The sequence below is a fragment of the Tenrec ecaudatus genome, chromosome 8 (genome assembly GCF_050624435.1).
Source record: "Tenrec ecaudatus isolate mTenEca1 chromosome 8, mTenEca1.hap1, whole genome shotgun sequence".
Classification (NCBI taxonomy): Eukaryota; Metazoa; Chordata; class Mammalia; order Afrosoricida; family Tenrecidae; genus Tenrec; species Tenrec ecaudatus.
Window position 1 is genome coordinate 61,768,409 of NC_134537.1, and position 18,249 is coordinate 61,786,657.

The window sequence follows — 18,249 nt, forward strand, 5'->3', positions numbered from 1 at the left end:
AGTGGAGCCAAGCACAACACAAACCTTGACAAATTCTCCCTTTTTTTCCATTTACCATAATGTTATCTACTGGTCTAATCGTGTTTTCTTTAAATAGAATTGTAATCCATATTAAAGGCTACAATTCTCAATCTTCATCAGCAAGTGTTTCAAGCTCTCACTTTCAGCAAGCAAAATGGTTCTGTCTATATATCTCACATTAATAAACCTTCCTCCAATCCTGATGCCACATTTTTCTTCATCTAGGGAAGTTTCTCTGATTATTTGTTTAGCATACAGATTGAATAAGTATGGTAAAAAGAAGCACACATTTCCTGATTTTATTCAATGCAGAATTCCCTTGTTCGATTCACAGAATTCCCTTGTTCTATTCACAGAACTGCCTCTTGGTCCATGCACATGTTTCTCATGAGTATATGTTCAGGAATTCCCATTCTTCTCAAGGTTGTTCATAGTTTATTATGATCCACACAGTCGAATGACATGGCATAGGCAATATAACATAAGGGAACATCTAATATTTAGATAGATAGATATATAGATAGATAGATAGATAGATGATAGATAGATAGATAGATAGATAGATAGATAGATAGATAGATAGATAGATAGATAGATAGATAGATAAATTGGTTGACCTAGCAACCCAGGATTTGGTGGCTGGCAAACCTAAGTATGTGGCATCAAGCATCAGGATGAAGGCTTTTTCTGATTCATGTAGCTGCAGGTGTTGATGAATCCAAGATCAGCTAGTCAGAAAACAGGTTGCTGAGGAGGCTGATGAATATCCAAAAAGAAGTAAGCTGGCAGGGTACACTAGGTCACAGGTTCTAGAGACCTATGAATTCATTTCTAAAGTTGGCATATGATGAAGACAAGCCAGATGCAGGAACCAGAACAAGCAGGCAAACTTTTCCAGAACATACATACATATATATATTCACACACATATACATACACATGATGCAGACCACACCCCAGAGAAACTTGTTTTAAAACAAATTGACTAATAACATGGGGATGACACCATCATTACATAACTTCAAAAATACATCATTACATAGTTGCCAAGTACTGGACTCAAGGAAAGCAAAGTTGATACAAAGCTTTAAGCGTCACAATCTATCCTGTTTCAACTTTCCATCTGAACATATTTCCTTAAATCATACAAAATCTCTAAATGCCAATTATAATGTGATATAGTTAACATGCACACAACTGAAACACACTAGTCTGTATCCACCTTAAATGTTGTGAGGGAAGAATACAAAAATATGTTGGGCTGCTAACCACAAAATCAGCAGTTCAACTCCATTGGCTGGTTTGCTACTCCCGTAAAGGAATATAGTCTCAGAAATTCACAGCAGTTTTACCCTGCCATAGAGTTGCTATGAGTCAAAATGGTAATGAGTTTGTACACACACCAGAACACTTAATTTCACTCATGCAGAACCTGTGCAGTGATCAAAAGAGAGTTGTGAGAACAGAACAAGGGACTAATGGATGGTTTATGATTAGGAAGGGTGTTTATGAGGACAGTATCCTCTCACCATACTTATTCAATCTATCTCCTGAGAAAATCACCATGAAAGCTTGAGTATATGGAAAAGAATGTGGCATCAAGATTGGAGGAAGCCTTCTTAACAACGTGTGATATGTAGTGACACAGCCTTGCTTGCTGAAAGTGAAAAGGACTTGAGCACTTGCTGATGGAGATTTTAGCCTTCAGTGTGGACTACCATTCAAGGTAAAGAAGACTAAAATCCTCACAAGTGGACCGATAGGTAGCACAATGACAAATGGAGACAAGATAGAAATTGTCACAATTCTGCTCAGATCCACAATCATTTCTCATGGAAGCAGCAATCAAGAGATCAAAAGACAACTTGTATTGGGCAAATATGCCGCACAAGACCTCTTTGAAGTGTTGGAAAGCATCAATGTTACTTTGAGGACTGAGATACACCTGACCCAAGCTATTATATTTTCATGTCCTAGATGGCTATCAAAATTGGCCATTGGATCAGGAAGACCAAAGGAAAATCTGTGCATTTGAACCAGGCTTTGGGGAAAAATAGTGGAAGTACCATGGACTATCAAACAGATTTTCTTGGAAGAAGTACAGCACTTTCTCCTTAGAAGCAAGGGTGGCGAGATTTTTGTCTCATGTGCTTTGGACATACTGTGTGGAGAGATAAGTTCCTGGAGAAGGACATTGTTCTTGGTAAAATGGAGGAACAGGGAAAAAGTGAAGGCCCTCCACAAGATGGATTGACACAGTGGCTTCAACAATGGACTCACACATAAGAAAAATTATGTGGAATGGGTAGTGAGTTGGAATCAAATCAACAGCACCTAAGAACAACACATACACAATCAGTTACATATACCCTTCAATATATAATGATCATAGTTTTCATTTTTGCAAGTGGACACATGGTCATAACTTTCTATTAATTATTTTATTTTTAACAGTTTCATTGACATACAATTCACATATACTTTCAATAGTTCAATCACACATGTAAGAATTATGCAACCATCACTACTAACAATGGCAGGATATTTCTTCTTCCTTGTACTCGCTGTTGGCTCTCCATTTTCCACTACTGTCTCCAGCCATCTCCTTTTGAAACTGTTACTGCAGTTTTTGCTCTACAGTTTTACTTATACTGGGTTTCATATACAGAAAAACATACATAATCAAAACAAAACACACACAAAAGTCCACATGGCAACAATGACAGAATGAAACAGAAAAACTTCAATAGAAAATAAAGCAGAAAATATTAAGAACTATAACAATTATACACTGGATCAATAGGAAAATCAAGTTACAAAGTATCACATTTTGACATAATTACAAATTTAGTAATCTACCATACAATGTACTCTATCTAATAGCACGGTCTCTCCCATCCTGGTCCATAGTCAGAGGGGATTGACTGGAGGCTTAATCTATATGGGGGACCCTGTGAATGGATTATAGGTTTCCACTGTCATCCACTGCCTTCTGTAAACCAATGTTCAGAATTTCAGCTCTAATATCATTCCCTCCTTTGGATCTGGATTTTATTGTTTACTGTGATAGTTTATTGTTTACTATGATGTAGGTGGCACCTACATAAATGGCTCTGTGGAGACTGGCCCATCTCTCTCTCTGCCTTTCCCTTCCTGTTGATGAGTCCCCCTGGGACCTGCGTGAGCCCTGTGAGGTGACCACTGTCATTGTATCCACAAAACTCTGCACCCAGCAGCCTGTGATCTTCCTGTATTCAAAATCATTGCATGTGGCTATGTGAGTCTGAAGAGGGACTTATGAACTAATATCAGAATTATGGAGTTAGTCTGGACTGGGCTGGGATGTTTGCTTTATATATAAATAATTCATGATATAAAGCTCTCTCTTACATATATGAGGGGGTACCAAAAACCCAGAATTGTACTGGGTGGAGCGAAGCTTTCATAGTAGACATTTTCCATGCTAAGTGAGCATCTAGCAAATAGCTGAGTTAGTGTGCCCAGTGGCATTGCCTGGGAAGGTTCTCTCTGATAACAGTGAGTTTTTTTTTAAAGAGTTTCACTCAAAACTAATTTTGTGTGTGTGTGTGTGTGTGTAGGCTGATTTAAGAGAACAGCATTCAACTGTGAAATTTTGTTTCCTGTTCAGGAAAAAAGAAGCAGAAACTGTGGTGATGTTGAACATGGTTGACAAAGACTGCACTATGGGAAGAACTCAAGTATACAAGTGGTTTTCTCATTTCACAAAAAAAGGTGAGATGTTGATTGACGACGAGTCATGTTCTGGATATCTGTCAACTTCCAGAACAGACAAAAATGTCAACTCATAGTACATTTTGAGTTTGTTTCACAGGTTAGACTGTTAATGAAGCTTTCAATTTAAAGGTACTGAAAAAAATAGTGTAACGGTGTCAAGCACATTTGCACATATGCTGCCATCATCAATTTCAACGCATTCTCTTCCCAATTGAGTCCCTGATATCAGCTCCCTAATTCTTCCTCTTCCCTCCCCTGCCCACACTGCTCATAAACCCTTGGTAACTTATTTTCACATATTACATCATCCTCCATCCCCCCCTCACCCACTTTTCTGTTGTTCGTCCCCCTGAGAGGTGGTTATAAGTTGATCCTTGTGATTGATTCCCCTTTCCTCCTCCCACCCTCCCCTAATCCTCCTGGCATCTTTACTCTCTTTGTTGGCCCTCGGGGGGTATCTATTCTAGATTCCCTGTGTTGTGAGCTCTTGTCTGTAGCAGTATGCATGCTCTGATCTAATCCATTTTGTAAGGTGGAATTGAGGTCATGATAGTGGGGGGAAGGAAGCACCAAAGAACTAGAGGAAAATTGTGTGTTTCATCAGTGCTATACTGCAGCCTGACTGGCTCATTTTTTCCCTGTGACCCCTCTGTAGGGGGATGTTCAATTGTCTACAGATGAGCATTGGGTCTCCACTCCATGCCTCCCCCTACCATTAACCTTAGGTATGATTTGTTCTGAGTCTTAGATGCCTGGCACCTGATAGACGCCTCATGATTACACAGGCTGATGTGCTCCTTCCATGTGGGCTTTGTTCCTTCTCAGTTAGATGGCCACTTGTTTATCTTCAAGTCTTCAAATCCCCAGGTGATGTATCTTTCTGTAGCCAGGCACCATCAGCTTTCTTCACCACATTTACTTATGCACCCATTTTGTCTTCAGCGAGCATGTCGGGTAGGTGAGCATCACAGAATGCCAGATTGTTAGAACAAAGTGTTCTTGTGTCAAGGGAGTACTTGAGTAGAGGCCCAATGTCCACCTGCAACCTTAATTCTTAACATATAAATATATGAATACATAGTTCTATTTATATATATATATATGGCTGTACTTAGACCTCAATAAATGTCCCTTGCCTCCTGTTTCTTTCCTCTACTTCCTTTTATTTTCCTCTTGTTTCACCATCATGTCTGGCCTTCCTTCAGGTTTAGTAATTCCTCACTGCTACATTGCCCTTGATTAAGCCCCACTCGGCATCCTATGCCCTTCTCTCCATTGATTTTAGTTCACTTGTTGTTCCCTTGTCCCTGGGTTGGTTCCCATCCCCCTTCCTTTCTCCCACCTCCACTTCTCTTGTATCCCCCCGGAACCATTGGTCCCATTCTTCTCATCCTCGAATTATTTATCCTGCCTGTCTTGTCTAGATAGACATGCAGTTACATAAATATGCACAAAAACCTGGCAAACCCAAATAAAACAGCAAAGGAAATCGAGACCAACAAAGCTCTTAATAGTCAAGTTTCACCTCTTTTCAGTCGGTTTGTCCTATTGTTGTAGCTTGCATGTTGCTATACTGCTGAAAGCTATAGAACTACTATTTCAAATATAGAAAGGTCATTCAAGGTTTCGCAGAATTTATGGACTATGAAGAAGAAATACATGTTCCACTTCTGAAAAATTAGCCACTGAAAATCTTATGAACAGCAGTAGAACACTATCATGTATTGAAACCTTCATGAATAACAACAGGTCATATAGAGGGCCAGAAGATGTGCCCCTCAAATTAGAAGGCACTCAAAACATGACCAAGGATGAGCTCCTTTCCCAACGTAAATTCAATAATAATGTAAATGGAACAAAACCGTCACCATTTCTATCTGATGTTGGGGCATGACTCAAAATAAGGAGAAAAGGCTATGAACATCAATTCATAATTACAACATGGAATATATAAAGTGTGCATCTTGGAAAATTAGCAGTCATCAAAAATTAAGTGTACTGCATAAAAATTAATATCCTAGACTTTATAGGAAGATCGATGAAGAATTGATTCCTTTGAATTGTGGTATTTGTGAAGATTATTGAAAATAATATGGGCTATCAGAAGGAAAAAGAAAGCTGTTTTGGAAGAAGTCCAACCAGAGCGCTCCTTAGAGGCAAGGATGATGAGCCATCATCTTACATCCTTTGGACATGTTGTCAGAAGACACCGAAGAAAGACATCATGCTTGGCAGAGTGGCAGCAAAAAAAAATGAGGAAGGTCCTCAACGAGATGTATTATAACAGTTGATACAACACTGGGCTCTGGCATAGGAACAATTATAAGAAGGCTGCAGCATTGGACAGTGTACTTCTCTGATGTGCACAGGGTCTCTAAAGTTTGGAACCAAGTCATTGGATGGTGACAACATCAATAGGCATTGGATTGGCATTTGTCCTGTTTTCATCAAAGAGTCCATATGTTTGGTGCAATGGACTAGCACTGGCCATTTTTAATCCAACGGTCCATAGAACTGCCTGGGAAGGACACCAAGAATGACAAACTCAAGAGGAATGGCGTCACATTCTATGTAGAAAGGGACATTTCAAGATCTTCGTTAAAGTACAATGACATGTGTGATAGGATATCTATTCCCATACAAAGAAATTAGGTTTTCCAAATTTGTACACTAGTCACTAAAGGGAGTGAGGCAGAAATTGAATCATCTTTGGCAACTTATTCAGTGTGAAACATCAAATGTATCAAGATAAACCAACAATTATAGAGGAATTGAAAGCAAAAATTAGAAACAAAAAGAAACTAGGAAAATATGCCTTGGTGCTAGAAATGAGGCTCAAATTACATGATAGAATTTTGCAAGACCAATAACTTCTTCATCACAATGAAGCAAATGGAAGAAATAATGAAGTAGAACAGTTGAACAGAAAATTTCAAAGGGCAGCTCAAGTAAACAAAGTAAGGAGCCATAATTAAAAGTGCAGAGATTTACAGTTCTAACCTGTAGTTAGAAAACCAAGAAGGAAAGACACAGTCAATGCATCTCAAGATAAAATAACGGAAGAAAAACTCTCTAGGTTCCTTACCACTCAGACCTAATTATTGATCTGTGTGACTAAAAAAAACGATCAAACGTAAAACTGAAATGGACTGGGAATCTTTAGTGATATACAAATCCATTTCAAACATTAATAAAAATGTAAAAGAATCAAACTTTGGATTGTAAATATTAAAATATTCTATGAACAGAATTGGAGTCCAGGTGGCATCATGGTTATGCATTGGGCTGCTAATTGCAAGGTGAGCAATTCAAAATAATCTGCAGTTGCTGGGAGAAAGACAGCAACTCAGTTTCTACTTAGTAAAGAGTTACTGCCTCGGAGACGAGCAGGGGCACTTTTGCCATGTCTTACAGTGTCGTTATGAGTCGGAATTAGCGTATGGCAGTTCTTATGAGCAAAATATTGAACAATGCAGGAAGCATCAAAAGAAGATTGAAGGAATCCATACCTTCACTATATCAAAAAGAATGATTGGATATTCAATCATTTCAACAGATAACTTATGATAAGAAGTCCAAATTAAGGAAGAAGTTCAAATTGCACTGAAGGCATTCACTGCAAACATGGTTTCAGGAATTGATTTCAACAAGCTGAAACAGCACTGGAAGCACTTGCTGGTCTATGCCAATAAATTTGGAAGAAAGTTAATTGGCTGGAAGAGACCTATATTTGTAATCATTCCAAAGAAAGGTGACCTAAGAGAATGTACACATTACAGAACAATATCACTGATATTACATACAAGTAAAATTTAGTGAAGTTCATTCAAGCATGGTTTCAGGACTATGTTGACAGAGGGCTTCCAGAAATAGAAGCTGGATTCAGAAGAGAATGTGGAACAAGGGGCTCATTGCTGATGTCACATGGATCTTGGCTGAAAGCAGAGAATACCAGAAAGATGTTTACTTGTGTTTTATTGTCTTTGCCAAGGCATTCAACTGTGTATATCATAATTAATTATGGCTAATCTTAAGAAGAATGAAAATTTCAGAAAATTCCATATGGAACCTGTTCATGGACCAAGAGGCAATCATTCAAATGCAAAATAGGAATTTGGTGTTTTAGGCCAGTTGACTAGAGAAACAAATCCAGGGACACTCATATATGTATAAGAAAGAGCTTTATATCAAGAAGTAATTGTATATCAAGAAAACATCCCAGCTCGGTCTGATACTATTCCATAAGTCACACAGCCACATGCAATGATGCAGAATTCAAGAATATCAAAGGCTGGTGGGGGCAATGTCTTGTGGATCCAATGGCTGTGGACGCATTTCTACTGCTCTGGAAACAAACAGGGTCTTCCAGCAGGAAGGTGAAGGCAGAGAGAGTGGGGAGGTTCTGAGGACCCTCCTTATGAGAATGCCAGGCCCACAAGGAGTTACCACCAGGCTGTTGCCTAACGAACAGACTAAATTCCACTTCTACACTTTTACATATCTTCAAGTTGAAATGAAATTATATTAACTACCATATACTGCATGGTTTACAACAGGACAAGTGTGCATAGGGCTATATCCTTTCACTGTACATATTCAATCTGTATGCTGAGCAATTAATCCAAGAAATGACTAAATGAGGAAATATGTAGTATCAGGATTGGAAGAAGGTTTATTAACAAATTTAGATATGCAAATAAACAACTTTGTTTTCTCAAAGTGTGAAGGACTTACTATTCAATGCAAAGAAAGTCTGAATCCTCCTAACTCAACCAATAAGTAACATCATGATAAATAGAGAAACATACTGAAGATGTCAGGATTTTATCTGGCTTGGCAGCACAATCAATGCTCATGGATGCAGCAGTCAAGAATTCAAACAGTGCATTGCACTAGGTAAATCTGTTTCACAAGATCTCTTTAAAGTATTGACGAGCATGGATATCACTTTGAGGACCAAGGTGCACCAAACCAAAGCAATGATAATTTTGGTTGCCTTATATGCATGTGGACGTTGGACACTGAACAAGGAAGACTGAAGAAAAATCAATAATTATGGTGGTGGTGAAAGCTATTGACTGTACCATGAACTGCCAACAGAACAAACAGTTCTGTCTTGGAAGAAGTACAACTAGAATGGTTCTTAGAAGTAAGAATAGTGACATTTCATCTCATATACTTTGGACATGTTATCTGGAAAGACCTGTCCCCAATACAGCACATCATATTTGGTAAAGTAGAAGTATAGCAAAAAAGAGGAAACTTTTGATGAGATATAATGGATGCAGTAATGGGCTCAAATATAACAATTGTGAGGTTGGCACAGGACTGGGCAGTATTTCGTTCTGTTGTACAACAGTTCTTGGGAGTCTGAACTTACTTAATGCCACCCAACAACAACTGCTAAACCACGGAGAATGCTTGCCCAGTAAAGTTGACACAGCATTTAACTATCAGCCTTCAAGTTGAATTCTGACTGGTGGCAACAGTAGAATTACCCCACAGAGTTTCCAAGTTTTTCGACATCTTTCTCTGGAGAAGCAGCCAATGGATTGGAAAAACTGACATGTTGGTAAATAGTGAGCTATTAAACATTACACCATCATGAATCCTCTATAAAGAAACCCAATATTCACTAGCAGTAATTCCTCTTCCTACTTCCCTCCTCCGCCCCACCAATAGTAAGCAAATATTAATCTCCTTTCTCTGTGGGGGGCTTCAAAAACTTCATGGAAAAATTCCATTTTTATTCATTCATTTTTTAATTAACTTTCTGAAATTCACTCAGATTAATCTATCATGGTATTTTTATGAAAAGGGGATTGATTCTATAACATATGGCCTATTGCAACTGGCCTCTGTCACTTACTATAGTGTTTTTGAGGTTCATCAATTTAGTAGCACATATCATTAAGTCATTCTTTTTTAAGTGGCTGAATAATTAATTAATTATATATATATGTATATATATATATATATATATATATATATATATATATATATATATATATATATACACACTCTAGTACTATTGGCCAAATTCCCGTGCATACTGAAACCTGAATGTAGTTTCCAAAACAGCTTTATTTTTCTTTCACAGAGAGGCTAAGGGTTTTGAACTGCTAAACTTGGGAGTTAGGGGCTCAATGCCAAAACCAAAGTCCCACTAGGGCTATTCAAATATATGGAATCTTTCACAAATTTGCCTATCTTCCATGCACAAGGATTGATCAGTTTATTTAACATATTGATAGACACATGTGTTGTTTTTACTTTTTATTATTATGAATAACACTCTATGAGCATCTATGTTCAAGTTTTTTTTGAGAACATACATTTTCATTTCTCTTGGGTATATAAATAAGAGTCTAATGGTTGCTTCCCATGAATAGTTGCTTCTTCCGAAAAGAGGACAGGTTGCATAGTGATTACATATGTGTTTTCTAACAGTAAGGTCAGCAGTTTGGAACCACCAGCCAGTCCACGGGAGAAGTTTTCTATGCTCATAAAGAAGTACAGCCTCGAAGACCCCCCAGGAGCAGTAATACTCTGAATTGGAATCTACTTGATGGCAGTCGTTTGAGCTTTGAGTTTATGATAACGTCTCTATTTAACTTAGGAGGCACCTCCAAACTGTTTTCCAAAATATGGGTGAACATATAAAGTTATAATAAAAGGGAATACCAACCATCTCTAAAGATCCCTATGGGTTGGATAGCTCTTAACAAGAAGTTCAACAAATGCATTTGTACTTATGTTGCTTTCAGTCAATATTTCACTTGGCTGTGGTATGTTGGCAAGAAAATGTCAAAACCAGACCCTTAACTCTTTGTGATAAGAAGGCTTCTGAAAAGAAATGTCCACTGTTCAATTGGCAATCATATGGGAACACTGCAAATCATAAACAAAGGTACCTTTAAAATGTGTTACGTTTATATTATCAATGATTGAGTGTATATAAACTTGTTTCCAAATTCCTTGAAATATTTTCACAATTTTGTTTCATTAATAATTCTTAGTCTCAGATCTTTACATCTGTAAACAAAAGGGTTTACCAAAGTGCTTCCCAAGGAGTTCATCCTTAACGTCCTGGAGTTCTGTTAAGTCACAATTCAAATTACAAATATGTCTGTATTTTAATTACAATTGATATACTAAGCAGACAAAAGTAAAAAAAACTTGTACATTAATTCAACTGTAGTATAGTATTATTTTTCAGTAATTTGGTGGTTGAGAAATAGATGTAAATGTGGAAGATTCAAAGTAAATTTTGTACCAATTATGTGGTTGAGAAATAGATTTAAACCTGGAACATTTAAAATAACAGTGTCATTTCCAAAAGAAATCTGTTATTTAAAAAAAAAAAACATTTTTGTTAGCAGAAACGGGAACTGGTGGGGCAGGCAAGTGTGCTCAACAGTGCGCAATGACTCCTGATGGTGGCCTTCGAAGCCCTGACACGGATGGAGGCAGCTCCCATAGCATTGTTACATTGTTACTGAGTTCTAATTGCCCACCTGGCAGAACAGTCAAACCGAAATGGCAGATTCCCCAAACTGCCCGTCCCCCAGACCAGTACTACAAAACCCTTCCTCTCCTTCCAGGGCAGTGCCTTTTCCCTGGCCCTGATTTAGAGACCCAAGAATTTCGCCCCAGAGTTCTGAAATAAATCTTTGAAACGGTTTTCTACTTGAAACTGTTTTCTACCTTTGTCTTCTTTCTGTCTCCAAATCAACCTGACAATTTTGAAACCTTATGCTTGTCTGTATGTTTCTTTTTCTCGCTACATTTCCAGTCCTGAGTGGTAGGTGAGTCTAATGCCATACATTGAAGCATACATGGGCTAACCTGTTCTCCTCTGGGATATGAAGAGACATGAACTGCAGAGGGTCCAAACATTGCACCAGCCAGCCTTGGCGTTCACTGATTCGAGAGACGTCTACCTTCAAGAACTGGTTTGGCATTCTGCTCCAAAGAACATGTGATAAAAACTGCACATGGAGACGTGGAGGACATTGTGGCACAGGATTTTTATGTTCACTTTTGAATAATCCAGCTGACAGAGGCATTACATTCTAGAGAGGGTGAAGCAGAACAAGGATGAGCTCACTAAATCACATGGGAATATAAAGGAATAATTAGACTTCTGCAGAGAAAAGAGATAATGAACATATGACACAGTAGGAGATACAGTATGTAAGAAATCGCATCTATTGGGTTGAAAATTTCCTGAAGTGACAAGCAGAGAATATATTATGAAGTAAACCACCTGACAGTTCCGGTCATGGGATAGTCACTTCCTGGACGCCCTTTAGCATATCAGGGATGTAAATAGAACTCTATGTTCCTTTTAGGTATCCACCAAATTTACCTCTTAGGGTATTCTGATGAGCCTTCAGCTACTATCAGTGGCAAACTTCCTCAAAGAGAGGTCAAGCCAATTTGATACTCTATCTTTTGTTGTCCCTGATGTTCATCTCATCCTGTCACCTGAGAAAATGTAATTAACCAGCCATTTTTACTTCCATAAACAGTCTTAGAAACCCACAGGGGCAGTTCTACTCTGTCCATAGGGCCACTATGTGTTGGCATTGACTCTATGGCAGTGAGTTTGGGTTTTTTGTTTGTTTGTTTGTTTTTTAAACTAATACAATCTGGAACCTAGGACCTTCTCTACTTCATTCTTTAGACAAGTTCATTCTCAAAGGAGTTCTCTAGCCTCTGTTACTTATTGGTAGAGGGAGGCAGAACCAGACACTAAGGATATACCAATGAACAAAACAGACAAAATCTAAGCTTTCATTTTTCTTACTAGAAACATAAACAAAATTAATTAATCAAATAGTATATTAGAATAAATGCTATATTAACGGGGGGAAAAAACAAGTGTGATAGGAGTCCATATTTGAAGGCAATAGTTACAAATAGTGGTCAGTGGTCATTGAGAAGTTGATATTAAAGCAAAGTCATAGGAGATGAACTATGTTGCTATGTTGGGAAGGAAATGCTCATAGAGAGAAAATAGTATAAAGGATTCGAAAAAGCAGCTTGGCTGCCAAACGGAGCAATAAGGTGTCCAGGTGGTACAATAGTTAACTAGTTGGCTGCCAACTAAAAGGAACCCACTAGCTTCCATAGAGATTGAATCCATGTGCAATAGTTGTACTGTCTTCAGGGGTCCCTGGGAGTCCAAATTAACTCAACAGTACTCAACACCAACAATGAGGCCGGAATACAATGAAGAGAGGGGTAGGCTATAATGCCTGGTAACATGATGCCAGACTGCGAAGGGACTTGAAGTCATGTAAATGGAGCCCCAGTTGAACAAAACTAAAAACACATCATATCAGAAGACAGCAAACAAAGGCACTGTTCTTCATCTTGCTTTAGTAAGTAGTGACTGACCAAAAGCTCATAAACAGTCCTCTAAAGGGCAATTATCACCTTATCTCTGTCTGGAAGAAGGAAGAGTGAGGAAAATCAAAAGACATGGAAACAATTAGTCCAATGGGCTACTGGGCCTCCTAAATATCAGTTTCCCAAGCCCAAACTCAGAGGAATTCGATACTTCCTGGCTACAGCTACTAACTAAAGGATCCTATTGGAAGTCCTGGATAAAGTGGGAGAAAGATGTTGAATAAAACTTAAGGACATAAAAAAGGCCAGATTACTGGTCAGATAAAACTGTGGTTTTTAGTCACTCTTCAAGTCTCATCTGTATAAGAATAATAAGCCATTTATGATCAAAAGATAGTATTCACCCAAGGACAACATTCAGAGGTTTAAGGGAAAAGGAGGAATAGAAACAGGAAACACAGGGAGGAAGTGAGATAACTGGAGGCATCATAGTGGATGAGCTGGGGCAAAATGTGTATGACTTGCTGAAAGTAAAACTGATCATTTGCACCTTAACCTAATTCAAAAAAAGAAAATAAACAAATAACTGTGCAATTGCTATGAACGTTTCATACATTTAAAAGGGAAATTGTATACACAGGTCATGGTACGGATACAATGTCATTTCCCTGTCAAGTGTCATAAAAAAGACAGATAAAACAGCTCTATCTTTTCTCTTAATTTCAAACTTGAATTTACCATAATATGGTTTCTCTTTTTATTTTGAAGAAATTATTCCAGTAAGGGTATCAAATTCTTCCTAGTTAAGAAAATCAGTGGATTCCTTTAGTCCTTATTAGATTGGACTTTCATCAGCATTTAATAACTGATATTATTTATTGATTGCCACTGCTTTTGAAAATGTCTCCTTTATTTGGCTTTCATTAAGAAATTGCCAGAGCTGAGTTCATAAGAACCTGATCCGATAAAGAGAAGTTTGACCTTGTGAGTTGGTGTACTTTTCTCCAGACTTGCAACTAGTTGAAGATTCTTTACATCAAAGAACAGGCTTATCGCCTCAGAATACTGGGTTTATAGGGAGGTAAATTTAGAAATTGAATAAGGAAATGTAAGGACTTGGGGAGTGGTAAAGGCATGAAGTGACTAGTTTACTAATCACAGGGGTGTGATTAGTCTCAAAATAAGTAGAACAGGGAAGGATTCCCACTAAGTAGTTTTCTCTTTTCCTAATGTGGCTAGGGGGAGATGGTCATTAGGTGTGGTTGCCAACAGGGCTAATGGTGGTTGTAAAGTTGTGACTGTAATTGATGTAACTTAAACAGTGGGAAGCTAGTTTTTCTAAAATGAAAGTGACAGGGCTGGAAAAGAGGGTGGCCTGTGTGGAGTGAAGTTTCTTAAGTGACTCTTCTAGGTACCCCTACCACAAAATGATGGTGAAATCATTTAATTGGGGTGTGTGTGAGTCTAATAGCGAGGCTTGGCAATAAGGAGGAACGTTCTCAGCAGCAGGAGAGAGAAATCCTAGGACCATTGGAAGAAGGTCATATTCACAGGTTTTGAGTCAGAGGGCAAGACGAGAGGTTCCAAAGACTGTGACATAGAAACAAACAAATAAATAAATAAATAACTTGTTGCCATGGAATCAATGCTGACTCATAGTAGCCTCGCTGGGTTTCTGAGACTGTAACTGTTTACAGCAATATAGAGAAGTGCTGGTGGTTTCAAACTGCTGGCATTTTGGGTTGCAGCCCAACACATAAGCACTATACCACCAGGGCTCCTTATGGAAACTCTAGGCAAAGGAGCAAGGCAGAGACCAGAGGTCAGGACAAGGAAAACAAGGCAGAACAGAGAAGCACCCCTGAGACTATAGAATTGCGAGACAGAAAAATAGGCAGGCTTCTTGATTCACAAAGCTGAGAGGCTGCGGAGCTGAGAGAGACATGGTTGCTGGCTGAGGGGAGTTACTTCTGTGAACCAATGACTATATCCTTTCTCTTTACTGATCCTGACTTGTGGTACCTTAGTAACTTCCCTAATAAACCTCTAAAAATCTGAGTTTTGTCTTTGAGTTCTGTGTGACTATTACAACTAATTTTTGAACCCAGCATAGATGTAGAGCGCTGTGGGAGACGGATTGGTGCCAGAATAGGTAAAGGAAGATGGAGAACAAAGGCATGTCTGAACCCTGCCTCATGGGAACAGGGATAGCCACAGGAGAATAGATAAGGCCACCCCCATGCCTTTATACAGATATTCTCTGTAGTTCTACATTCCTGATCATTGCTCCTCTCTACTCCTATAAGTCCCTTTTTCTTAGTTAGTACAACCACAGGCTCTAACCATATATTGTCCTCACTCTCTAAATTTATTCTGAGCTAGCTTTCATTGATTGAGGACTAAAAGTTTACTGATGACTAAAATTTTAATCTCTTCCATAGGCCTCTTTAAAAACTACAACTAGATCCACATATCTTGGGAAGTAATCAACAGCTTAATGTGGTCCTTCTAGCCACAATCCTTTTGGTGATGTACTATAAATTCTAGCCTCTCTGCCTATGGTTTTAATCTCATTTTATAGGGAATTCGTTACCACAAGCGTAAGGTGGGTTGTATCCTGAGTGTTTACCCCTGGAAAAGCTGTGAACTAAGTTTTCCTCGGGGGTATGGACTGCGGAAAGACAAAACCGCTCTCCATCAAAGTCTTCCCTCTCTTTCTTGACTGAGTGCTGATAGAAGCGAGAACACCTGCTTTTACATTTGGACATATTTGGCTTCTGGCTCTGGACTATAGCCATGTGAGACATTTTCTTAGAGTCTCCTGAGTTTCTGTGAGAAATTGCAACAAATTAAAAAACCTAGGGATGTGGGGGAATATACTAAATGGAATAGTGGAGGGGAAGTGCAACAGTATACAATATCACAACAGAGTTGGACATTTGAGATATCTGTAATCTCTATCTTCTTGGGACTAATTTGTTATTAATTATTCTAAAATAAGTTATTGCCATATATCTATATGTATTAGATGTACACGTGTATTATAGATACATATTATATATACATTAGTGAGTAGATACTATATAAAACATTATTGAAGATATTCTTTTATATTGCATCTAACAATAATATAAAACAAATTGAGAGCCTGGTTTGACAAGAGAAGACACTGAAGTGCACATAATTGAGAAAGATGCACATAGTAATTAAACCAGCATACAGAAATTATAAACTAAATACACCATGATGTATATCACAGGCACTTCAATTTTTGCGGTTTCAAAATGAAATTTAAAGTCTTTCTGGATTACAGGAAGATTTTCTTCTTACTATATTAGTGTCTCCCATTTGTCCAATGAGGACATTTAAAGAAACTTTGAATCTTCAGTTGTCTTTAATACCTATCATTCCTCTATACAACCTATAATTCAAAAATTATATTAATTTTTCCTTTAAAGCATATACATGCTTATCACTTTCTATCCATTACTACTTTCATGGAACCATGATACATATAGACTATATACTACCACCACTTACCTACTGCTAAGATGCTGATTCCAACTCGTAATTATCCTATGTAAGGTTGTCTAGGTTGCAAACCTTTCTGAGAGCATGGAGCCTCATCTTTTCAGAGGAGTATTTAATGACTTTAGGCTGCTGATATTGCTGTTTGCAATCTAAAGCTTACCAAGAGTACCACCAACAGTCCTTTACAGATTTTATTATGTCTCAGATTGCTACCGCCTGCACTTTTCTTATACATCTCTACTATGACATCAAGAAATCTTTCCAAAGCATGTCTCATTATACTTCATTGCTTCTTCAAATTTCCAGAGGAATCCCAGAAATTAATACCCTGACACAAAAATTTTTAAGCCCAAACCGTAAGTATCCTCAGAAAACTATTGTAAAGCAAACAACAGTTTAGTTTAATTAGCAAATAATATGTGCCTTAGCATTGTGCTCTTTTAAGAGCTACCTGTACAGGATCAAATTCACAACAACTTGAAAGATTAGATGGGAATCTTCAGGGAAGTGGGTTTATGTTAATGGGGACAATTGAGTAAAAGAGGGTGAGCATGGACACTCTATTTTAAGAATGTAATCCATATCCCTAAAGTAAAAATGTAGATATTGTTAAATTAGTGTGTGTGTACCCTCCTGTATATATATAAAAACAACATTTTTTTAATTGAATTTCCAGAGATTTGTCATTGTTTGTAGTATTGTGCTGACTTCTTTGCCTGATTTACAAGATATTCACAACTTGTACTTTTCTTCCATTCGTTCTCCAACCCCACACTAGAAGGCATCCTTGGCACAATCACTTCAAGTTACTGAACGTTCAGATGTTTTACTCTTGTTGTTTGTTTGGGATGCCATTTTCCCAGTAATCTGAATTTCCACCCAACAGTTTAAAGCCAGCTTAAAGGTTACCTCTTCTTGTAACTTTCTCTGATCCACCTCATCTAATTTAATTATTCTTCATTCTATTTTGAGACTATTTTAATACATGCCAGTACCAAAGTATAGCAGAATTTCATGTCTCACTCACTGACTCAACTATGATTCCAATGATTACTAAAGTATATTGGCATTTTCTATTTTATATAAGCCAAATTATGTGTGTATAACTATTGTGACAAAATGAAACTGTTTCAAATTAATTATGCTATCCAAGTGGCCTGAGAAAAATTATAGAATTTTCAAATAAGGATACTTTTCTTTTTAAGAATGATGGACTTTATTCCTATATAAGCATTCAACAAGTATATTCAATCTTGCAGAAGTAAAATGCTGTATTCTATTAGAAAATAATACAAATAAGATATGAGGACAATTAACTCTTACCTTTATTCTTCCCAACTCAAACTGGAAAACATTGGGACTTGTAGCTTGTGCAAAAACTGCAGGAAATAGTTTTGTGCTTGGCTCCACCTTTTTAAACAAATGAATTTAATATTAGGGAAGTCAGAAAGGCAAAGAAAATACATTTCTTTATACAATGTGACCTTGATTTTTAAAATTCCTGTCATATAGACATCTTCTTTGAAACATACAAAAACATTTCATTACTAAATGAACATTTCTGACAAATATACTGTCTTTCAA

At 37.7% G+C, this 18,249-nt stretch overlaps 1 protein-coding gene across 1 annotated transcript in view; it reads right to left on the reverse strand.

Moving 5' to 3' along the window:
- The window catches only part of RYR2 (ryanodine receptor 2), an 819,632-nt gene that overhangs the window by 288,617 nt on the left and 512,766 nt on the right, over positions 1-18,249 (reverse strand). The window contains exons 35-36 of the mRNA XM_075556394.1: positions 17,989-18,075; positions 11,626-11,852 (exon numbers count right to left, since the gene is read on the reverse strand). Of these exons, the coding sequence (XP_075412509.1) occupies positions 11,626-11,852; positions 17,989-18,075 (314 nt within the window). The remainder of the gene's footprint in view (positions 1-11,625; positions 11,853-17,988; positions 18,076-18,249) is intronic.